Raw genomic sequence first — 25,140 nt, forward strand, 5'->3', positions numbered from 1 at the left:
CAACTATAGATAATAAAACTTAGCTATGCTCCAATGGGAAGGTAGATCACAGCAACAAAAACAAAGAAATTTAGATATTTGTAAGAAGCAAAACAGCAACAGAAGAAAGTTTTTTAAAAGTATTATTCTGATCAAACCCTAATTACTCATAAAAATGTTTCCTTTCTCTTCCTAACACCTATTCTGACTAACCTGTATACTTACCTATTCATAGGCTGCTCTGGTCCATTCAAATGATCTTCCCTGTGTCAGGCAGTGGCAACTGCAGGGGAAAGGAAAGAGCGCTTGACAACAGCTGGTAATGTCACCCATAGGTTTACTTTAGGGGCGGCACAGTGGTATAGTGGGTAGCACTCTCACCTAGCAGTAAGAAGGGTCGCTGGTTCAAATCCCAAACAGGGCACTACCTGCCCGGAGTTTGTATGTTCTCCCTGTGCCTGCATGGGTTTCCTCTGGATACTCTGGTTTCCTCCCACACTCCAAAGACATGCTGGTAGGTTACTTATACTAGGGCCAATTTTTGGACAGAAGACATGAATTGGATTGACCTTGGATTGTGGGCTCCTGGAGGGTAGGGACCAATGAGTGTGTACAGCGATGGGGACAATTGTAGACATTCGCTCAGGTTGGACTGGTGTCTTTATTCAACCTTACTAACTATGTAACCATGACAGCTGACATTTTTGTCTGCATACTTTTTCCAATTACGCAAAATGATAAAATGGAGAAGAAAAGAAAAAAAAGAATTCCCTTCAAAAATCAGATTCTTCCTGTCGGCAAACGTCTAATGACAGGAAAAACCCATCACTGTGAGCACATTAAAGTGTTAGTAAACCGTTAAAAAAAAAAAAATTCTCCCTGCATAATGTGCTAGTATGCATAGCATACTAAAATATTGGCCGAGCCCGTATGAGGTCACTCCTGCGCATGGGAGTCACAGCCATAGGACGGTTCACTCTATGGATGGCACGCTGTCCCATTTAGAGTGCATAAAGGAGATATTTTCTGTACTTACAAGTAGGCATCATTATAGACTTACCTGTAGGTATAAATAAAAAAAGTGTTTACTACCTGCGCTGTATTTATAGACCACAGTTTGCTACACACAGTACACACTGATTTACACCAGCATATGATCTGCTTTCTCCGATGTTCTGTAGACCAGGGGTAAGGAAATCATTCCAAATCTTAAAATCCCAAACTTCATAAAATGATATAGCAGTCCAAAGTTTATTAAAATAGTTCCCAAACAATGATCCCATTCAGTCATATTTTTTCAATGTAACTGGAAATGTGTCATCTATACATACAAGCACAGCTCTGTTTTTTAAACTTTAGATTTTGTGTGATATAAATAAAATGAAAATTTGCTAATACAATGTTCTGTCCTCAAAATACCTGGAATGAGGCACGTTGTATATGCCAGCTCTTTAAAGATGTCAGCATAAAAAGAAAATAAAAATCCAAACCGCTTAAACATTTGTTATTTTAATATTTGACAGTTGGAAGGCGAAACAAGAGCTTAGTGTATGGTATCCAAGTTCAGAGAGAAATATGTATGAGTGCACGTTTTAGATAGCTAAAAAAAATTAAATTGGACACATTCTAAATCCTCTCTAGTGAAACGCACCAGCAGGATGCTTTCAAGCAAGTCTATTCTGTCAGCATTTCCGACCCTTCCCCACCGGTGGCATCATGAGAAATGTGAAGATCTTCTAACATCTCTGCCAGACTGATTCGAGGAGCTCCCTCCTCATCAGTGTCACTCTCCACTGCAATGTCAGCATCTGAAGGAGAGAAAGCAAGCATGAGGTCTAGACTGCAAGGCGACCAAAGAGGAAAATGAGCATGATAAAACAGATGAAGAAATGTGTTCATTGCTTCTTTGTACTACACTCAAGAGTGTTTCTCACCAAGTACATATCTAAAACATCTCTGCTTACATTAAATTCACATTCTTATTTTTGCTAATCTGAACGGTAAAACTGTTTTTACATACAGAATCGTATTGATTTCTTGGTTGCTTAATGCATATCCAGCTATCTGGTATATGATGTGTGATGCTAAAAACCTTCTAGACAATGTGGCTAATATATGCAGAGAAAAGCCACTACTCCAGACAATGCTTTGGTGTTTAGTTGCCCATAAACAGAGTTCTGATGACAGCATGGTCACTGTGCCGAGGGCACCAAGTGGGCGTGCTCCCATCATAAACAATGGACGTCACATATATGCATATGGCCGATATTAACAAGCAGCGAAAGAGCTTTGAAACAAGTCTCCATTTAACTCTCTAGCAGCTTGTAAAGTTAGGCCCCTTTCACACGGGACGAATCCGTGATGATCCGCCCAGTGAACATCCGCTTGCTCAGCGGGGATTGCTACGCTTATCCCGGCTGAGCCGGCAGATGACAGGGCGGTCCCTGCACACTGTGCAGGAAGCGCCCTGTCAGATCTCCGCTCTCCTCTATGGGGGATCGGATGAACAACGACAGTCTGTCCGTGATCATCCGATCCGCTTCACAGGCGGATAGAAAAATAGGATTTTCCTCCGTCTGCAGAATTGGACCATAGCGGAGACAGACGATATCGGGTGTCAGCGGACGTTCATCCGCTGACACCCGCACTCCCATAGGGATGCATGTCCTGCAAGCAGCATCTTTGGGGTGATTTGGGAGCCCTGTATACAGCGTTCCCAAAACGCCCTGCCCATTGCTTCCAAAGCACCTGAAAAGCATTTCGGAAGCGCAACACAGACGTTTTTTTAACCCCTTCTTTGGGATTAAAAGCACTCTGCTAGCGGCCAAAAAGCTGTGCAAAAGCGTCACTTAAACACCGCTAAAGCGTAGCTTTAGTGCCAACGCGGTCACGGCTAAGTGTGAAATGGTGTCTATATGTAGCTGTGTGCTTCAATTTGAAAAACACGTAATAAGCATTCTTACTTCTGTAAATGTTGACATTCTTTCGAATAAGTTCATCTTCCTCCAGATCTTCAAGGAAGTCTTGATACTGCCTGCAAAAGACATCAAAAACCAATTACAGAAACATTTTTTCTGCGAAAGGATATTTTACCAAGAATGAAATCTCTATTTAAAACACACTGTAATGGCATGGCAAATAAACAAGAGTGAACAAATGTGCTCTTGAGAGTCTATATACAGCAAATCCCTAATTCAGAAACAGCTCTGCTAACATTTTTTACTGACTGGACCCCAGTAACATAAAAGGAAAACTTGGGTAAACCCAAGAAAAGCATCCAGTTCAATGAGAAAGCTAAACTGCAGGCAAACAGCTAAATACACATGTATACATGGGAGCTATTTTATGTAATTTTTCTATCAATCTGCTATCTCATCCTACCAGAAAACTCGCCATCACATCTGAATGGCACCTTATGCGGATTCTTTCTTCAAATCTGAGCTCTGCTGTACAGGAAATTGCAAAAGGCTTATACCAAAGCTCACATACCTACACTCCTCAATTTATATACCGGTATATATATATTTTTATTTATTTATTTATTTATATTAAATCATTTCCGTGTCTTTTTTTTATTTGCCTGGAACTCGGCTTTGATGAAGCACTAGAAGACGCCTTGCAACCACTGTATAAATTTTGCTTGGCCTAATGGGTAATGCTCAGGTAGTGAATTATACGAGGACCTTATCATACATTCTGTCTAAAACTTCTCTAGGGAAAAAAATCAATAAACTAGCCTAGATTTCTAGGGGAGATCACCATTTTCCTGTCCCAGAATCAGCTGGTAACATACATGTTAATCAAGTGCTCTCCTTCCTTTTTTCAATGGGCACATACAGTGGATATAAACACCCCGGTTAAAAGGCCAGGTTTTTGTGATGTAAAAAAAATTAGACAAAGATAATTTCAGAACTTTTTTCACCTTTAATGTGACCTATAAACTTTACAACTCAATTGAAAAACAAACCTTTTAGGTGGAAGGAAGTAAAAATAAGAAAACGAAAATAATGTGGTTGCATAAGTGTGCACACCCTCTTATAACTGGGGATGTAGCTGCGTTCAGAATTAAGCTATCACATTCAAAATCATGTGTCATGTTGTCATAGGAGGCAGTACACACCTGTCATTTAAAGTGCCTTTGATTAACCCCAAATAAAAGTTCAGCTGTTCTAGTAGGTCTTTCCTGATATTTTCTTATTCGCATCCTACAGCAAAAGCCATGGTTCGCAGAGAGCTACCAAAGCATCAGAGGAATATCACTGTTGAAAGGTATCAGTCAGGAGAAGGGTACAAAAGAATTTCCAAGGCATTAGATATACCATGGAACACACTGAAGACAGTCATCAAGTGGAGAAAATATGGCACAACAGTGAACCAAGAACTGGACGTCCCTCCAAAATTGATGAAAATACAGAAAGAAAAAATTAGTCAGGGAGTCTGCCAAGAGGCATAAAGCAACTTTAAAGGAGCTGCAGGAATAACTGGCAAGTACTGGCTGTGTGGTACATGTGACAACAAACTCTCGTATTCTTCATATGTCTGGGCTATGGGGTAGAGTGGCAGGATGGAAGCCTTTTCTTACAAAGAAAAACATCCAAGCCTGGCTAAATTTTGAAAAAACACATCTAAAGTCTCCCAAAAGTATGTGGGAAAATGCGTTATGGTCTGATGAAACCAAGGTTGAACTTTTTGGCTATAATGCCAAAAGATAAATTTGCCCCAAAAACACCACTGCACATCACCAAAAGAACACCATACCCACCATGAAGCATAGTGGTGGCAGCATATTGCTTTGGGGCTGTTTTTCTTCAGTTGGAACAGGGGCCTTAGTCAAGGTAGAGGGAATTATGAACAGTTCCAAATACCAGTCAATATTGGCACAAAACCTTTTGATACACAAAAGGTACACAATTGATACAATGCAGCCAGTGTCTCCCCTCATAGCAGCCAGTGTGTGTCTCCCCTCATAGCAGCCAGTGTGTGTCTCCCCTCATAGCAGCTAACCTGTGAAGAGAAAACAGAAGAGAGAAGAGGAGAGTCGCCTCCGTCGCCTGTTTGATCACAGCGCGGGAACATCACAGCTTTCAGTTCAATAGCTGTGTGTTCCCGGCCGCGCGCCATCACGTACAGCCCCTCCCCCTTGTCAGGGTACTTTGATAGACAGATCACCCGTAGGATTGGACGGATGATCTGTCTATCAAAGTGCCCTGACAAGGGGGAGGGGCTGTACGTGACGGCGCGCGGCCGGGAACACACAGCTATTGAACTGAAAGCTGTGATGTTCCCGCGCTGTGATCAAACAGGCGACGGAGGCGACTCTCCTCTTCTCTCTTCTGTTTTCTCTTCACAGGTTAGCTGCTATGAGGGGAGACACACACTGGCTGCTATGAGGGGAGACACACACTGGCTGCTATGAGGGGAGACACTGGCTGCATTGTATCAATTGTATCATGTGTCATGTATCATGTGTGCAATTTCTGACCATCTCCTGTACCACGTCCCCAGTCTCTGACCATCTCCTGTACCACGTCCCCAGTCTCTGACCATCTCCTGTACCACGTCCCCAGTCTCTGACCATCTCCTGTACCACGTCCCCAGTCTCTGACCATCTCCTGTACCACGTCCCCAGTCTCTGACCATCTCCTGTACCACGTCCCCAGTCTCTGACCATCTCCTGTACCACGTCCCCAGTCTCTGACCATCTCCTGTACCACGTCCCCAGTCTCTGACCATCTCCTGTACCACGTCCCCAGTCTCTGACCATCTCCTGTACCACGTCCCCAGTCTCTGACCATCTCCTGTACCACGTCCCCAGTCTCTGACCATCTCCTGTACCACGTCCCCAGTCTCTGACCATCTCCTGTACCACGTCCCCAGTCTCTGACCATCTCCTGTACCACGTCCCCAGTCTCTGACCATCTCCTGTACCACGTCCCCAGTCTCTGACCATCTCCTGTACCACGTCCCCAGTCTCTGACCATCTCCTGTACCACGTCCCCAGTCTCTGACCATCTCCTGTACCACGTCCCCAGTCTCTGACCATCTCCTGTACCACGTCCCCAGTCTCTGACCATCTCCTGTACCACGTCCCCAGTCTCTGACCACCTCCTGTACCACGTCCCCAGTCTCTGACCACCTCCTGTATAAAAATATTTTTTAAAAACAGTCATTTTCGGTATCGGTGCTGTTTCGGTATCGGTTTTCGGCCTAGTGTATTTTTCATTTTCGGTATTGGTTTCGGCACCAAAAAACCCATTCGGTGCATCCCTACCAAAATCCAATTTAAAAAAACTGTGGGGGTGATCTAAAGAAGGACAATGGGCAAATATTGCCAAGTCAAGATGTGCCATGCTGATAGACTCATACCCAAAAAGAGTGCTGGAATAAAAGCAAAAGGTACTTCAACAAAGTATTTAAGGGTGTGCACACTTATGTAACTATATTTTAGTTTTACTTCTCTCCATCGAAAAGATTTCAGTTAGTTTTTCAATTGAGTTGTACAGTTTATAGGTCACATTAAAAAAGGTGGAAAAAGTTCTATAATGGTTTATCTTTATCTCATTTTTTTACATCACAGAAACCTGACATTTTAACAGTTGTGTGTTTTTATATCCACTGTACATTTTTTTGGAAGATCTTTCAGCATGTATATTATGCTTGCATGACCAATCACCATTTTAGATCAGGACGTAGGTAAATGCAACTTACTACATAACTGAAACACATTATGTGAACTGTTTAACCCTCAAATTATCAATACTGTTTAGCTATCGCTATGATCCAGGCACCTGTTCTAGACAGACTGCATTTCAGCATATTAGCCTAGCCTAAGAGACTCATAATGGCCTGTAACTGAAAGCAGAGCAGCACACTAATGAGGTAATCCTTGTGCTGCCGACAAGCAGAGAAGCAGAATGGAAATTCCACAAATCGAAAGGGTTGGTCTCCTAGAAAGTGTTTGTGTGCAGGGAAGATATGTTTTGAATTTGTTACTCTGCTTGTGTTTCATCCCCCCTTATGCCTTAACCGCCCTTGCTAAGTGAAGGGATCCCCTGTGGGGTACTCATGGATTGAATGTGGAGGAATGTGGTTTTGCATGTCCGTGGTACCACTATAACCCAAGTGCTGAACATGTTCATTGGTCAGGTCTCTGTAACAGGGAGCGTCAGAAAGTGCAGCAAATGTGTTCACATTTTCAGCAGGCGGAAATGCATCAGTCAAAAAGAATTTTGCAATTGGGTCACCATCATGAGACAAAGCGCAGATGGGAAAAATACCACCAAATGTAAAAAGGAGTGTAAATACTTATATTGCCAGAGGCATCAAAGGCAGTATAATAGGGATTAAAATGAAAAGTGAATAAGCCCCCATTCCTGTGCCTCTGTATCCACTTGTATGTTAAGCAGTGTGGGTTGTTATAGCCAGGAACAGTCTAAAGCATGAGGCAATACAGTCTTCTCCTGTCTTGCATAGTCCATGTGCTCTTTAAGTTCCCAGGCTTTGCCCATCACAGTGGGCATATCTCCTCTCCCAAAGGGGCCTTCCATATATGGGTAATAACTAAAGCCATTGCAACAACATACCCGGTAAACCCCTAATGGAGGATCCAGTGCCCGAAAAAAACATTACAGACCAGCCACACTACAGTGGGGTCTGGGTACATTCCCCTAGGTAAACACCAAGAGCTACTGATCTGGAAATTGACAGTTAACCCAGGGCGATAAGCAGTCAAATTTTAACAGAAGAGTCTAAAGAAGAAAAAAAATGGTTTAAAAATAAAAAACCCCAAAGTAAAAGTGGTTCATCATCAAAGGACATTAGTAAAAAAAAAAAAAAAATACGGAGTCTCACAAAGTGTGTGTATGCCACCCTAGCAAAGTTTGTTGCCAGTGTAATCACTCCATGTGCACAGATTCCCCCTGCTACGGACACCAACCTCTGCCCTATTGACACGTCCAAATACATTTTATAATGTTTGTTTACATTAAGAAGTATATCTCTATACACATGCACACGTTTGTTTGAGCTTTGGAGTGTACACTCTAATGCAATAGGCTGTGCACACCTGCCCATGGTCTTGCCCTGTGTCTTGTACAATTAACATAAAAGTGCATTTAATGATTTTGATTAATGTATAGCTGGATTCTTTTTTGCATTGTGTTCTGTTTTAAAGGATTTCCAATTCTATTCACTATTTGAAAGGCATGAAACACCCTAAAGAATTGAATAACCAACTAGATGCTATAACAGCAAGCATATATTTTCCACAAAATGCTAATTATTAAAAGTCACAGATATATTTGGATGGGAGTAATAAGTGCAGAGCTTCATGTGAAAAAGCTACTTGTTTTCATTTGTTTGGTTAACCACCGCTGATAATAAGTAAATTCTGAAATCACTGAAGAGCTCTTTAAACTGATCTTCATAACACAAAAGGTCACCAGACTGAACAAAAAGTCCTTCAGTAAACAAGTGCTAAAATCAAACATTATAGAAGAGTTGTGCCGAACGCGTATGACAATGTTAGCTGAGACCACCAGGGATGTACAAGCGGTCATACACATGACCTTTCAGCCAGCACATCCAACATTTAACCGCCCCTTACAATAATATCTGAAGAGGAACATTCTGAAGAAATTGTTAATAAACTGAAGCAAAAAACAAATCACATTTCTGCTGTCTCCATCACGTATGAAGATGGATAGATAGATAGATAGATAGATAGATAGATAGAAACTTCCCTTCATTCTTAGGTGCCTATTTTTTAATGGAGGGCAGATATTGCTTTTCACTATATACCAAAGGTATTATTTCACACCGGAATCTGCATTTTTATGGGCAATTCATAAAATGCAGACCACACTATATGTCTGCAGCATGTCACTTAGCTTTAAAATGTGACGCAACTGGATTCTCCTTCAGAAACGGTGTGTAAGTGTACCTAGAAACATTGACGCCGTTTTCACGAGGAAAAGGAGGTCACATCCAATATTGGTTTGATTTGGATTTCTCTTCTGTTCATTTACTTTGCATTTTGGCAACTAGAAATAAACTACTGACACTTATTTCTAAAAACATTCTTAATTTACAGCATTTTTGCACACCTGCCTAAAACTTTTGCAGTGTCGTAAGTGTGTCTGTGTATATATATTATATATATATATATATATATATATATATATATATATATATACACACACACACACACACACACACACACACACACACACACACACAGTATCTCACAAGAGTACACCCCTCACATTTTTGTAAATATTTTATTATAACTTTATATGTGAAAACACTGAAGAAATGACACTTTACTACAATGTAAAGTAGTGTACAGCTTGTATAACGGTGTAAACTTCCTGTCCCCTCAAAATAAATCAACATGCAGCCATTAATGTCTAAATCGCGGGCAGCATAAGTGAATACACCCTTAAGTGAAAATGTCTAAATTGGCCCAAAGTGTCAATATCTTGTGTTGCCACCATTATTTTCCAGCACTGCTTTAATCTTCTTGGGCATGGACTTCACCAGAGCTTCACAGGTTGTCCCTGGAGTCCTCTTCCACTCCTACACGGTGACATCACAGAGATGGTGGATGTTAGAGACCTTGCGCTCCTCCACCTTCCATTTGAGGATGCCCCACAGATACTCAATAGGGTTTAGGTCTGGAGACATGCAGTCAAGTTTACCCTTCTTTAGCAAGGCAGTGGTCATCTTGGAGGTGTGTTTAGGGTTGTTATGTTGATATACTGCCCTGCAGCCCAGTCTCCGGAGGGGGAGGGGATCATGCTCTGCTTCAGTATGTCACAGTACATGTTGGCATTCATGGGTCCCTCAAACTGTAGCTCCCCAGTGTCGGCAGCACTCATGCAGCCCCAGACCATGACACTCCCACCACCATGCTTGACTGTAGCAAGCGCACGCTTGACACCATCTGAACCCAATAAGTTTATCTTGGCCTTATAAGACCACAGGACATGGTTCCAGTAATCCATGTCCTTAGTCTGCTTGTCTTCAGCAAACTGTTTAGGGGCTTCCTTGTGCATCAGCTTTAGAAGAGGCTTCCTTCTGGGATGACAGCCATGCAGACCAATTTGATGCAGTGTGCGGCATATGGTCTGAGCATTGACAGGCTGGACAAAGGTTAAGGTCAGAGCAGCGGTGCTGTGAGAGAGTGCCACGAGGCTGAATATAATTTTCTTGTTCGAAACCCCTGTGAGGTCACCAATGTATTTTGTTGAACTATTATTTTTATTTTGAATAAAAGTGGGCCATCAAGCCCTGAATAGTATTTCTAGTATGGACTGAACCCACTGGAGAAAAAAAAAAAAAATAAAAAATAAAAAAAAAAACACACCACACTTGTGCCAATATCCTGAGAAGATCCATATCTATATATACACAACATTTCTTGTGTGCATAAACCCAAGCGTTCTTATCCTAAAGTTGCACTGAAAACAAGGTGAACTACAGGGCCTGCCAGGCCCTATGCCAATAGTGAACATAAATCTCTGCAGAAGTCTATTCAAAATTATCCATGAATAAATACCTATTATTTTTAGCAATGAGGTAAATATAATTAAGCCAAAACAGCTGAAGATTAAATAGAGAAGTTTTCCTTATAAATGCCACATGCTGGCAATGGAGATGATTACCACTTTGTATCTGTAGAAAGGACCAAGTCACACAAAATAGACAAACAGACGTCAACACACAAATGTGAGCCACATGGTCAGTGAATAGAGACCTTTCATCGTCTGTGTCCATGCCTTCTCTGTCTCTCTCCAGCTCCTTCAACTTCCAGTTTCTCCTTTTCTGCCTTCTGGCACGATTATAGATCTTCTTGATTAGTACCTGTATGAGATGGGAAGGAGGGAAAATGCATGGGCTCAATAGGCTGCCTGTATGTGGCTTTAATTATTTTGCATTACAGACCCAGGATAAGCATGCAGCAAATGAAGAGTCAGAATTCAAAATGAAAACATTTTGGAACTTTGAGAGGTGTTCATACAAACTAAGAAGTAGCTGCATATCTTGTTTCAAATTTCTTTGAACAAACAATTGAACTGCTAAGGTTTGTGCTCCAAATAGACTATGTTAAGTGTGATCGTCTTTTACCTATTAATACCAGAAAAATACTCGAGTGTTATTATCACTACAACCGGAAAAACAATCACATATGAAAAGACAATCTTTAACCGTTTGTGACCACGTCAGCTGGAGTTTAATGAAGCAGTGCAAAGCCAAATTATTCTAGTCAGTGTGGATTAACTGTAGCAGTTCCAAACAGTATCAAAACTGATGTTAAAGTAGTAGTAAAACGCACGTATTTGCTTTTTACCTATAGGCACAGTAAATATCTCCTAAATATGCACCATTTAGGAGATATTAACTCTAGCAGCAGCCGGTGACATCACCAACGCATGTACACTGGGCTCTGAATGGACTGTGCTGTCTGTTCAGAATTATGTGCCGCAGCCATTAGTAATTACATCATTACAGCTTAGCCATTCATACAGCCGGAGCCAGAAAACCTGGAAAGAAGACCAGGTGAAGATGGAAGCACCTACAGAAGTGACAGCATGGTGCTAGAGGGCTTCATTTTCAGGTAACTGTCATAATGCGCTATGTGTGTGATTATATGTCCGTATTACATTGTACAGTGGTGTGAAAAAGTGTTTGCCCCCTTCCTCATTTCCTGTTCCTTTGCATGTTTGTCACACTTAAGTGTTTCGGAACATCAAACCAATTTAAACAATAGTCAAGGACAACACAAGTAAACACAAAATGCAATTTGTAAATGAAGGTGTTTATTATTAAAGGTGAAAAAAAATCCAAACCATAATGGCCCTGTGTGAAAAAGTGATTGCCCCCTAAACCTAATAACTGGTTGGGCCACCCTTAGCAGCAACAACTGCAACCAAGCGTTTGCGATAACGTGCAATGAGGCTTTTACAGCATCCTGGAGGAATTTTAGCCCACTCATCTTTGCAGAATTGTCCTAATTCAGTTACATTAGAGGGTTTTCGAGCATGAACGGCCTTTTTAAGGTCATACCACAACATCTCAATAGGATTCAGGTCAGGACTTTGGCTAGGCCACTCCAAAGTCTTCATTTTGTTTTTCTTCAGCCATTCGGTGGTGGACTTGCTGGTGTGTTTAGGATCATTGTCCTGCTGCAGAACCCAAGTTCGTTTCAGCTTGAGTACACGAACAGATGGTCGGACATTCTCCTTCAGGATCTCTTGGTAGACAGCAGAATTCATAGTTCCTTTTATCACGGCAAGTCTTCCAGGTCCTGAAGCAGCAAAACAGCCCCAGACCATCACACTACCACCACCATATTTTACTGTTGGTATAATGTTCTTTTTCTGAAATGCAGTGTTCCTTCTACGCCAGATATACTTGGACACACACCTTCCAAAGAGTTCCACTTTTGTCTCATCGGTCCACAGAATGTTGTCCCAAAAGTCTTGGGGATCATCAAGATGTGTTGTGGAGAAATTGAGACGAGCTTTGATGTTCTTTTTGCTCAGCAGTGGTTTTCTCCTTGGAACTCTGCCATGCAGGCCATTTTTGCCCAGTCTTTTCCTGATGGTGGAGGCATGAACACTGACCTTAACTGAGGCAAGTGAGGCCTGCAGTTCCTTGGACGTTGTTGTGGGATCTTTTGTGACCTCTTGGATGAGTCGTCGCTGCGCTCTTGGGGTAATTTTGGGCGGCCGGCCACTCCTGGGAAGGTTCACCACTGTTCCATGTCTTCGTCATTTGTGGATAATGGCTCGCACTGTGGTTCGCTGGATTCCCAAAGCTTTGGAAATGGCTTTATAACCCTTTCCAGACTGATAGATCTCAATTACTTTCTTTCTCAATTGTTCCTGAATTTCTTTGGGTCTCGGCATGATGTGTAGCTTTTAAGGATCTTCTGGTGGACCTTACTGTGTCAAGCAGCTCCTATTTAAGTGAGGCCTTGATTGTGAACAGGTGTGGCAATAATCAGGCCTGGGTGTGGCTAGAGAAATTGAACTCAGGTGTGGACAACCACAGTTATAGTATGTTTTCACAAAGGGGGCAATCACTTTTTCACACAGGGCCATGATGGTTTGGATTTTTTTCACCTTTAATAATAAACACCTTCATTTACAAATTGCCTTTTGTGTTTACTTGTGTTGTCCTTGACTATTGTTTAAATTGGTTTGATGTTCCGAAACACTTAAGTGTGACAAACATGCAAAGGAACAGGAAATGAGGAAGGGGGCAAACACGTTTTCACACCACTGTATATCCCTGTATGTTGTGGTCGTTCAAGTGTTTATCTAATAGTTTCTTGAAACTATCAATGTCCCTCGCTGAGACCACCACCTATGGAAGGGAATTCCACATCCCTGACGCTCTTACAGTAAAGAACCCTCTACGTAGTTTAAGGTTAAACCTCTCTTCTAATTTAGTTAGTTTTGCACAGTATGGCCCTTGTCTTATGGGGTCCCCTGGCGGCACTCACGGCTCCTCCTCACATCAGTAAACCCCCTGGAAAAGCGCTCTCCCTGGGAGTTACCTTGGGGGTGAACTTCCAAGTCCAGCATTAGTGTTCATAAACATATAATGCCAGACTCGACCCCACCCCTCCGGCGCCTGTGTCATTGGATTTGATTGACAGCAGCAGGAGCCAATGGCTGTGCTGCTATCAGTCTATCCAATCAAGAGCTGAGAACTCTGGGCAGAGAAGGTGAGCGTGTCCCTGCCGAGTGAACAAATGGGCTCAGGTAAGAAAAACTAGGGGGCTGAGGGGTCCGGTCAGTGTCAGAAGTTTTTTTTTAAACCTATGCATTAAGGCAAAAAACACGAAGGTTTACAACCCCTTTAAAATGCTCTGGGTCCAATTCGTTTTTTTTTTTTTCTGGTGTGGTTTACTACCACTTTAACCACTTGCTTACTGGGCACTTAAACCCCCCTCCTGCCCAGACCAATTTTAGCTTTCAGCGCTGTCACTCTGAACAACTGCACGGTCATGCTACACTGTACCCAAATAACATTTTTATTTTTTTCACACAAATAGAGCTTTCTTTTGGTGGTACTTAACCACAGCTGGGATTTTTTTTATTTTTTTTGCTAAACAAAAAAAGATGGAAAATTTAGAAAAAAAAATTTAAAATCATGTTTCATAGTTTGTTATAAAATTTTGCAAACAGACAATTTTTCTCCTTTATTGATATGCGCTGATATGGCTGCACTGGTGGGCACTGATAGGCACAAATAAGTCAGCACTGATGTGCAGCACTGTTGATGAGGCACTGATAGGTGGCGCTGGTGGACACTGATAGGTGGCTACTAGGTGGCACAGGTGGGCACTGAGGAGCTGGCGGCAGCTCTCCATGACACTGTCAGCACGGCTGTTTACATCACATGATCAGCTGTCATTGGCCGACAGCTGATCACATGGGTAAGGGATCAGGGCGCATGCTCAGTTTGGTCTCCATTGCTGGAAAGAACATTTCCTTGTTGATCAATGCTAGCCAGGTCACGATATTGACATCACTCATGTGGGCAAGTAAAGAGATCCTAAATGACAGCCCAGTCCCTCCCTCCTCCTCCATGCCCAGTAACTAAAAAATAACAGTGAGTGGGTTGTCACATCTTGATTGGATGATCCGCCTCCCATAACAGCATGAGAATATAGGCTGTAGTGAAAATCTCCTCCTAACCGAACACTCAGCACTCAGGCAGACCCTGCAGTTTATCATGTGACCGTGGTATACAGATCAGCCACAAACCACAAAGGTATATAGTGGCAGTGTTTCAATGTAAAAAAAATTACAAGCTGTGGGTACTGTTGGGGGGGGGGGGTAACTATTTTCATATTACTGCGTTTAGTAACACTAAGGAACACATGCCACACATGGCTCTGTGGGCACTGAGATTTTGGTGCCAAGAGCAGAATAGCAAGATCCCAGCATAATGATCAAGAGGTCAGTCAGCTCTCAGTCTTTGTTTATGTTTGGGCTCTTGACCATGTGACTATTTTGCATTAAGACCCACTTGAAGGGCCACCGGGAGGCACTGGAAAGGGATTTAAGAATAATTATGCTAAACATTATTCAATTTCTACATTAATTTAGGGCAAACTGACAAGTTCTCAAATAAGAAAAAAAATAAAGGACATAAATAAATCAAACCCACTGATTACATTATATGGGGGAGTATATGACTTCCTCCCAGGATGTAGTGCTCAGGCCTGAGCAGCCAATCACCTGGTTTGAGTCTGATGAGGAACGATACATTAATCCTCTGAAGCGATCTAGCGATGTCCAGACTTGCTGGTTGGAAGCTAAACAGTGGGGACCTTGGGTGGAGAGTGTAAACAAGTTTTGCTTTTGACTGCTGGTGATTGCGGTGTTGCATTTTTAGGTTCCTTTTGGGGCTTTTCCTTGCAGCTTCTTAACATCTTTTTCTGTCACTTTTTTTTCTTTCCTTCCTTCGGTCTACTAATTAAGGCGAGTGGTTAATTTCTTTTTTTTCTCTTTTTACTTTCTGTAGAACTCATTTTGAGCCTACTCATATTAGAGCTTGCTGGAACTTAGACCAAGTGGAACTGGACTAAGTGGCGAGTTAAAAATCAGAGTGGAAAACGGACGGTTATAACAGGGATCAAAGTACCTGTGTATTTTAAGTACATGAGTGCTGCGAGTACACATGGGCTGTATTAGTATTAGTGTCAGGTAGTACCTGTGTGTTGTCTGAGTAGTGTGTGGATCGTTAGTACCTGTGTATTGTGGGTGAACGCGAGTCTGCAAGTACCTATGTATTGTCTTGTTGAGTATTAGTGTCAGGAAGCTAGTTGTTAGGTAATTTGAACAGGGTATAATCCCCAATCCTCATTAAATTAGTAGGTACGATGCCCAGCGAGTATGGAGATGCGATTCGGTGTACATCATGCGGCATGTATGCGTTCCTTAATCATCCGATTGAGGGCGAATACTGCCGTGCAAAATGTAAGCACATTCTTTCCCTGGAAGCCCAGGTTCTGAATCTAGGGAAGCAACCATCAGCACTGAGAAGACCCTCCATATTAAAGGAGAGCCAGGAACGTATCCGGCAGGGGCCAGCACAGAGGTGGGTGGAGACAAAGAGGTGCAGGCACTAGAAACGAGTAGATGGTTGACAGTCAGAAAGGGTAGAGGGAAAAGTGCCAGGGAGGCCGATACTGGGCTGGAGCATCCCAATAAGTACACTCCATTAAGTGACATTGGTAAAACCAGTCAGGGACCAGCACTGCTGGAGCTGAGGGACTCTCCTAGCTGCCGAGGGGGAAGAACTTCTCCAGAAGTGTGGGGGGAAGCAAAGGGAAAGAATGACAGATTCTGGTGGTAGGGGACTCCATTCTTAGGACAGAGGGCAATATGTAACAAAGATCTGAAGTGCCAAACTGTATGTTGACTACTGGGCGTCGGGTTTGGGCACATCACAGATCTGGTGGACAGATTCCTGGGAGGAGCTGGGGAAGACTCGGCTGTCATGGTGCATGTTGGCACAAATGACAGAGGCAGATGGCGTGTCCTAAAGAACGATTTTAGGGACTTGGGATTTGAGTATTTTCAGGAATACTGCTGGTACCACGAGCCACACCAGAAAGGCAGAGGGAGATTGGTGAAGTAAACAAGTGGCTGAGGAGCTGGTATAGCAAGGAGGGGTTTGGGTTCCTGGAGGACTGGACCTCAGTCGATCATCAGTACTATAGAAGAGACAGACTGCACCTAAATGAGGATCTGCTGGGCGTGAAGATGGGCAAAAAAGTTAGAGGGGTTTTTAAACTAGGCGGGGGGGGGGGAGGGTCAAGAGGTAGTCAGCGTAAAACATATTCCAGAGGGTAGTATCAGGGGCATTATTGGTAGCTTTACTAAAGCACATAAACCCAAGGTAAGTATAGTAACAAGTCCTAGTTGCAATCTTGCAACACCTACTAAGAGGATAGTATGCGACTGGTCTAAAATATGAAGCATGTTCACCAATGCCAGGAACCTGGCGGACAAGATGAGTGAACTAGAGATACGGTTGTACGAGGAAGATTTGGATTTTGTGGGAATTTCAGACACCTGGTTCAACAGCTCTCATGATTGGCTGGCAACCATTCAAGGATATACCCTTTATCACAGGGATAGAGGGTAAAAAAGGGGGAGGGGGAAGCCTCAGAATAATGTACAAGTGAATGTGGGAGAGGACATCACTAAGGGAGCTAGGGAGGAGGTGGAATCCTTATGGGTAGAGCTCCAAAAGGGATAAAGCTAAGGGGAAAATAATATTGGGAGTATGCTATAGGCCCCCTAACCTGAGGGAGGAAGGGGAGACAGATTTCCTATCACAATTTGTATTAGCAGCAAGGATGGGAAGTGTTATCATAATTTTAATTATCCAGACAGAGTGGGCGGAGGGAACCACGCATTCGTCTAAGGCTTGCCAGTTCCTAAATGTCTTGCAGGACAATTTCATGGATCAGATGGTAGACACACCAACTAGAAATAAAGCGTTACTGGATCCACTGATTACTAACAATACAGACCTGATCATGGAAGTGGAAATACGGGGCAATTTAGGAAACAGCGTTCACAGGACAATTGGCTTCAGTATAAAATCACACAAATAGGAATACAAAGTCACTGAATTTCAAAAGAGCCAACTTCCCTAAACTACGAATTCTGCTAGAAGGCATAAATTGGGATAAAATCTTAGGAACAAAGAACATGGAGGAGAGATGGGTTTGCTTTAAGAGCATATTAAGTAAGGGCATTAGCCAATGCATCCCATTGGGTAATAAATTTAAAAGAGCGAACAAAAGTCCTGGATGGCTCAACTTCAATGTAAAAATGCAAATAAAAGAGGAGAAGGCCTTCAAAAAATAAAAGGTTGAGGGATCATCATCAGCATTCAGACTATATAAAGAAAGCAACAAGAAATGTAAGGCTGCAATTAGGGCGGCTAAGATGGAACACGAAAGACACATAGCGGAGGAGAGCAAAAAAAAAAAGTATGTAAACAGTAAAAAAAAAAGTGAGGATAGACCACATTGGCCCCATAAAGAATGAGGAAGGACATCTGGTTAAAAAGGATGGGGAGAGGGCAAAGGTATTGAATTTATTCTCCTCAGTCTTCACAAGGGAATCGGGGGGCTTCAGTAACCAAAACTGCAGGGTTTATCCTCATTACACATCACAGGAAGCACCTCCATGGTTAACAGAGGACAGAATTAAAATTAGAGTTGGGAAACTTAACATTAGTAAATCACCGGGACCAGATGGCTTGCACTCGAGGGTACTTAGGGAACTCAGTCAAGTAATTGCCAGACCATTTTTCCTAATTTTAACTGACAGTCTACTGACTGGAATTGGAGAAAAGCCAATGTACTACCACTGTTTAAAAAGGACCCAAAATACATCCCTGGGAATTACAGACCAGTTAGCCCAACATCAATATTATGCAAGTTCTTGGAGAGGATAAGGCACTATATACAAGATTTTAGTAATCAGCAGTAACAGTAATCAGCATGGATTCATGAAGAATCGTTCTTGCCAAACCAATCTATTAACCTTCTATTAGGAGGTGAGTTGCTATCTAGATAAAGGAAGGCCCGTAGATGTGGTGTATCTGGATTTTGAAAAAGCATTTGACATAGTTCCCTATAAACATTTACTGTACAAAATAAGGTCCTCGTCATGGACCATAGGGTGAGTACATGGATTGAAAACTGGCTACAAGGGTGAGTTTGGAGGGTAGTGATAAATGGGGAGTACTCAGAATGGTGAGGGCTGGGTATTGGGGCCCCCCAGGGTTCTGTGCTGGGGCCAATCCTATTTAATTTGTTCATAAACTACCTGGAATATAGGGTAAACAGTTCAATCTCTGTATTTGCGGGCGACGCTAAGCAGGGCAATAACTTCTCCACAGGATGTGGAAACCTTGCAAAAAGATCTGAACAAATTAATGGGGTGGGCAACTACATGGCAAATAAGGGTTAATGTAGAAACATGTAAAGTAATGCATTTGGGTGGCAATAATATGAATGCAATCTATACACTGGGGGGGACCTCTGGGTGAATATAGGATGGAAAAGGACCTGGGGGTCCTAGTAGAAGATAGGCTCAGCAATTGCATGCAATGCCAAGCTGCTGCTAACAAAGCAAACAGAATATTGGCATGCATTAAAAAGGGGATTAACTCCAGAGCTAAAATAATTCTCCCACTCTACAAGACTCTGGTGTGAATAACCACAACTTACAGGGATATACAATGTAATACTGACATATATCGTATTTATCGACGTATAACACGCACCCCAAGTTTAGGAGGGAATTTAAAAGAAAGAAAAAAAAAAAACTTTTAGGAGGAAAGTCTAAGGGGGGAAAAAAAAAAAAAAAAAAAAGAAAAAAAAAAAAAAAAAAACTTACATTTAAAATGCCCATCAATGCAGCCTTGTCAGTGTCATTTGCAGCCTTGTCAGTCATTTAAAAATGGCGCCGGTAGTTCTCGGCGGCTTTCGGGTATTTTCGGCTGCACACGGCCGTTCTCGCCTATTTTCGGCCACACTCGGCGGCTTTCGACCGCGTGCGGCCAAAGATAGCCGAGTGCGACCGAAAGTACACAGAAGCCGCAGAATGGTCAGAAAGCTCTAGCAACAGCGTATAACACGCCCCCCCCCTCCCCCGATTTTGTGGGGGGGGGGGGGGGGAGTGTGTGTTCTATGCCGATAAATACGGTAATCACACACATAGGTTGGACTTGATGGACTTGTGTCTTTTTCAACCTCACCTACTATGTAACTATATGCAACTGTGTCAACTTTTAGACCAAGAAATATAGTGGTGGAAGGTATGTTTGGATAGAAGTTTTTTTTATTTTTTTACAAAATAATTCACCACTTTACCCTGAATGGACATCTTTCTGGGTCATAAAAAAAAACCCCATCATATTTAATGCTAAACTAGAGAAAACTGCAGTTGCACTGCAAGGGTTAAATGCTCATTTAGGAATGGGGGGGGGGGGGGTGTTCGTTCAGGAAAATTAAAATTTACTTACCTGATCCTGTGCACTGCTACACTGGTCCCCCACAGCATGTTGCCCCTTAGGGCCCCTGCAGACACTAATCTGGTTTATCTATTTTCTCTGTTATAGTAGTGATTTCTAGTCTTCCAATAACCCCTGCGGTATGTCCGCAGTCTCTCACCCTCCCCTGAGGCATGTCCGCAGTCTCTAACCCTCCCCTGCAGCATGTCCGCAGTCTCTCACCCTCCCCTGTGGCATGTCCGCAGTCCCTGATGAGCTCCTGTATCATCTCCACAGTCTCTATCTTCTGCATCGTGTCCACAGTCTGACTATACTGTTGTGTGCTATATTCTCAATTTTTGTGCAGTCCTGTTGGGGGCCGCATTTGAGGCCCTCGTATCAGAAAATCTGACCATCACCGTCTTAAACCAAAGGGAGACAAAGTTTGTACCAGGTTTTATCTATAAAATATAGCTAGCACTTTTATTAGAATCCATAGGTTTAGAGAAGCGTTCTTAAGAGTCATAGCTAAATCTGCAGATCATGTATTTATAAGCTGAGTGCGCCATCTAGGGGAAAGAACTTGACTTACCACATCAGGAATGTTATGGGGGTTCATCTTGTTAATAAACTCATCATTTAAATTACAGTTTGCCAGATCAAATCTAAAAGAAAGGATTTGCAAAAAAAAAGAGAAAAAGAAAAGGATTTACAATACCATATGAGGTATCAGAAACACAAACAATACCGACAACTTTAAACTTGGAAAACTTATTCTGCTAAGCTTAGTATTATCTGCAAGTAGCTGAACAAAGCAGATCATTAGGGAAAAGCAGTGCTGGGATGCCTGGGAGGTGTGTGTAATTTAGCAGTACACCCACACACACTCCAATGGGAACAGAGTCTCTGAGCACTCCAAATAACAAACTGCTCAGGAACAGACATGACAGCCAGCACTACAGGGCACACAAACTGTTCTAAAATAAAATACGAATATGCCCTATGGAGTTTACTGTAGGTAAACAGTCGTTTTGCATAGCAGATCACAGAATGTGTTCTATATGAAGCAATACGACTGTTTTTTCAGCACAAAACACAGTTAGCAATTATTTTAAAATGTTGCTGCTATCGATAGACCAAGAAGAATGTCATACTGCAACAACTGCTTGAACTGAACTATCAAAAATATGTGTGCCATTTATAAAGGGGCTCTGGAAAAAAAAAGAGATGCACATTAAATCAAGATTTTTGTTTATTGGTTGAATGGCCCATATACAGTATATTCTGAAAATTTGAAAATTACATTTTTATTAGTGACATAGCTGAAGATCACAAGAGATTTTCCTGCCGGTTTCAAGCTCCAAACAAAAACTTCCATCCCTGTTTATAATTTTGCATTTTTGGTGCAGGTAAACGTATGTGCACCAGAGGGCTGAAATATTTTCAAGAAGCTATGTGCAGCACTCTGCCGTCCCCTCCCAACAGCCATGATCTGCTTGCATTGCATAGACAAGAAAGTGCCGATGTCACCGACAGAAAGGTTTTATTTACAAATGTCACTGGCATGTCCACTAAGCTGGGCTTACAGCGAGATGCTGCTCTTCAAATCTCTAATATGTATAGTTTAAAGTCTGCTTCTTTTAGGTCAGATCAGGCTCATAATGTCAATTGTCAGACTTAAATGTCTGCTTCATCAAGGCCAAACAAACACTACTTAACCACTGATGGACAAAACACTTCAGAAACCTAAAAAACTTCTGATTTGACTAGAACAGACCCCCCAAGCAATTACTTTGCATGCCAGGCTGAATAAATCAGAGCCAAGGGCTCAAGAAGTGTACTAACACAGTTAAAAACTACACCATAGAAAGCTTGCCCACTGGTTAAGCATCCCATTTATCTGTATTTTTTTTTTCCCTAAAAAAAAATTACTCAGAACATTACATCATTTCTAAAGACAAAGGGCCTGGATTATAAAATGATGGTTTTTGAGGTTTTTTTTTATTTTTATTTTTTTATTTTTTTACGACGGACAAAATGTGTGGGAACCCCTGTAATTTGCGATTTTGTTTTTATAATTTCCAACAGCCATCCACAAGGACTGGCAAGATCACCCAGGAACACTAAGGAAATTCTAAAATAAACAGGCTATAGTAAAACACACCCACATAGAATAAAACATTTAGCATTAACAAACATTAACCATAAGTAAATGGGTAAATCTAAGAGTAAGGCAGGGACCCTTTTTAAAGCATCTGTAAAAAGGCAGTTTTTATTTTCTAATGCATTCTTATTTTTCACTTTTACCTTCAGGAAAGCCTATAATAAGGCTTACCTGTAGGTAAAAAAAAAAAATGATCTCCTAAACCTGTACGGTTTTGGAGATATTCCCCTCGGTATGCACCGCTGACTGCAGCGGCGCAAGGGGGATTCTCGGCTGAAAATCCGGCAGTGGCCGACCAGCCGGGATGAAATCTCCCGCGCGCATGCGCGGGAGTGACGATATCGTGGCTCCGACCACTCACAGCGCCGGAGCCGCGATACCCGGAAGAAACGCCAAGGAAGCATGTCAGCTCCCTCGGCGTGGATCGGGCCAGATGTCGGGGCCTCGTTCTAAGGTAAGTATTTCATAATGAGCTAGTATGCGGTGCATACTAGCTCATTATGCCTTTTGCTTTGCAGGTGGTAAAAAAAAAAAAAAAAAAAAAAAAACAAACATTGGGGGGGGGGGGGGGGAAAAGGAAAAAGAAAAATTCTCTCTCCTCTCAATCCCAAATACCACGGGGGCCCAGAGCGGAGGCAGGGAGATCCACAGAACGGGTCAGAGAACAGAGTTATAAAAAGGATCTATAACTAATATTTTCATTAAACCCCGGATACTGGGTGGCTTTTAAGGTAAAAATCCATTTGGCTTCGGTTTGTAAAAGAAACTTGTCCACCGAGCCACCTCGCGAGTTTAGAGGTATGTGAGCCAAAGCTGTAAAGCAAATCCAATTGGGTCAAAAGAATGATAAATACCAGGTTTCCGTTTTTTTTTTTTTTTTTTTTTACACAAATTAATTTTCTTTATTTGTTTATATCATGTATGAATAGTAGTAATGTACAGTTGGTTTTGCAGTTCCATGTTGCTTGGTCTAATAATGGGATTCATGGTGAGCATTGCAGGGATCTCTGTTGCTCTCTATGACTCCCATCCACATAGAGGTGTCTTGCTGCTCTCCCGCACTGCACTTTGGGATTGGATCAGATTGTGGCGCTTGAGCGGATCTCTTTGCCTCCCGGCACTAGTATGCGGGGACATACGGACACCCAGGGCGCCCCGTGCGTAGATTATCCTCGGGGCGCCCGTTTTTGGGTGGGTGTGTAAATGTGATTCCCCTGTGGGATAGAAGCCCATGTGTTCGCCGATTAGCCTGCATCTGTGCCGGCTCCCCCCTAGGGGCGGAGATTTGACACAGCCCTGTCTCCGTCGCCAGCATTCACTGGCAACCATCTACGCTGATTCCATTCATCAGCACCGCGGAATCATGGGGATTGTAGTCTGCACGTCGGCGCGATGGGCTCCGCGCATGCACATTACCCTCCCTTGGATGTCCGCATCGAGCCGGTGACGTAAGACGCCGGCTCGATGGATGGGGGAGTTATAAGCAGCGCAGTTCAGGGATACACTAGCTAGAGGCAGGATACGGGCACCGCCGCAATGTCGGATCTTCACTTTTTGGTAACCTATATTCATTTTTCACTACACTTTAATACATTATACTTTCCCTAAACACTTCCACTTATATTTTCTTTATTTGTTTCTAGGTATAGCAGCTATTCAGGGGCAGCAAAGCGCTGCACTCACTAGCTTGTATAAGCTGTGTATCGAATTGGTTAATTTGCTGTGATCTCTCACATTTATTGTATCTATATTGATACATTGTAATACATTCCAATCTTCCTCTATTCCTGAAGGTATAAGTATTTATTTATATTTTTATATAATTTTTATTTTTAGTTCCAAATTCAAATCAGGTTTTAATTGATAACAAAGGTTTAATGTTTGTTCAATTACTATCTAATTTTGTCATCATTCACCATCTATCTTTAACTATTACAATTAATACTATATATTCTATTGATATGGAGGCTTATGCCCCAATTCCCTCATATAACTGAGGGCATTATAATGATTATTATACAGTAAATTTTATCTCATATAAATTTAAAACGTTTTAGTTTTATTTATTTTTCTTTTCTATTTTATGCATTTTTTTTGCGTTGGCTTACCCTCATCTATGTCCTCCATTGAGCTGGGTGGCCTCTGATCTGGCTTGTCGGGCTTAAACAATTTCTTTCCATCTTTTGCCGGATCCGGGGTTGCGGTGTATTTTTTGATCAGGGTAAGCACTGCCGTATTGGACTAAGCGCACATTGGGATTATTTGTGATTGTGTAAAAATTATGTATTTTTCAATATATTATGACATGTACTTTACAGTGTATCGTTGTTTTCAAATATAAAAAATTATTTTCTTTATGTTATTGTTAGTTGCACATTCCCCTGAAGAAGCTCAGTGCGAAACATGTTGGGAAGAAGTGCGATCACCTTATCAACAATTATTCTTGGGATCCCCAAAACCCAATAGCTATGTACTCAGTGACCTCTGTACATTTTTGTATCTGATATTATTGTCTACTTAATCTATTTTTAATACTTTTGAATAAAACTATATGAATTTTTAATACATCTTTGCTATCACTTTCTTATAAGCTGCACCGTTGAAAAATCCCCCGTTTCATTCCCCCGTCCCTTTTATATATGCTATTTCAGATTTATTAGGGGATGAGGTGCCTATACCATTAAGGTGTCACTGGGAAGTTTGGACCAAATAATCTCTACAAAGCATAGATATTTCTTGTAAGCAGGAAAAATAGGTACATGGAGGTAAGCATCCTTGATGTCGAATGACACTAGAGCAGTTCTCTACCTTATAGAATGGAGACCACTGATCGAATTGACTCCATGTGGAAAAAGCTATTCATAGGGGAAACTATTCATAGGGGAATAATGGCAAAAGCTGAAAAGGTTACTATCCCTAATAAGGTGTATGAAGAATCTTTCATGTGTAAGGAGGCA

At 42.0% G+C, this 25,140-nt stretch overlaps 1 protein-coding gene across 1 annotated transcript in view; it reads right to left on the bottom strand.

Annotated features, from left to right (window-relative positions):
* Positions 1 to 1,211: 1,211 nt before the first annotated feature.
* NMD3 (NMD3 ribosome export adaptor) overlaps positions 1,212 to 25,140 on the bottom strand; it is an 85,346-nt gene continuing 61,417 nt past the window's right edge. The window contains exons 13-16 of the mRNA XM_077488055.1: positions 20,612 to 20,684; positions 10,736 to 10,842; positions 2,943 to 3,013; positions 1,212 to 1,787 (exon numbers count right to left, since the gene is read on the bottom strand). Of these exons, the coding sequence (XP_077344181.1) occupies positions 1,654 to 1,787; positions 2,943 to 3,013; positions 10,736 to 10,842; positions 20,612 to 20,684 (385 nt within the window). The 3' untranslated portion in view covers positions 1,212 to 1,653. The remainder of the gene's footprint in view (positions 1,788 to 2,942; positions 3,014 to 10,735; positions 10,843 to 20,611; positions 20,685 to 25,140) is intronic.

The sequence above is a fragment of the Lithobates pipiens genome, unplaced genomic scaffold, assembly GCF_037356315.1.
Source record: "Lithobates pipiens isolate NorthernLeopardFrog02 unplaced genomic scaffold, aLitPip1_a1.2 Scaffold_18, whole genome shotgun sequence".
Taxonomy (NCBI): Eukaryota; Metazoa; Chordata; class Amphibia; order Anura; family Ranidae; genus Lithobates; species Lithobates pipiens.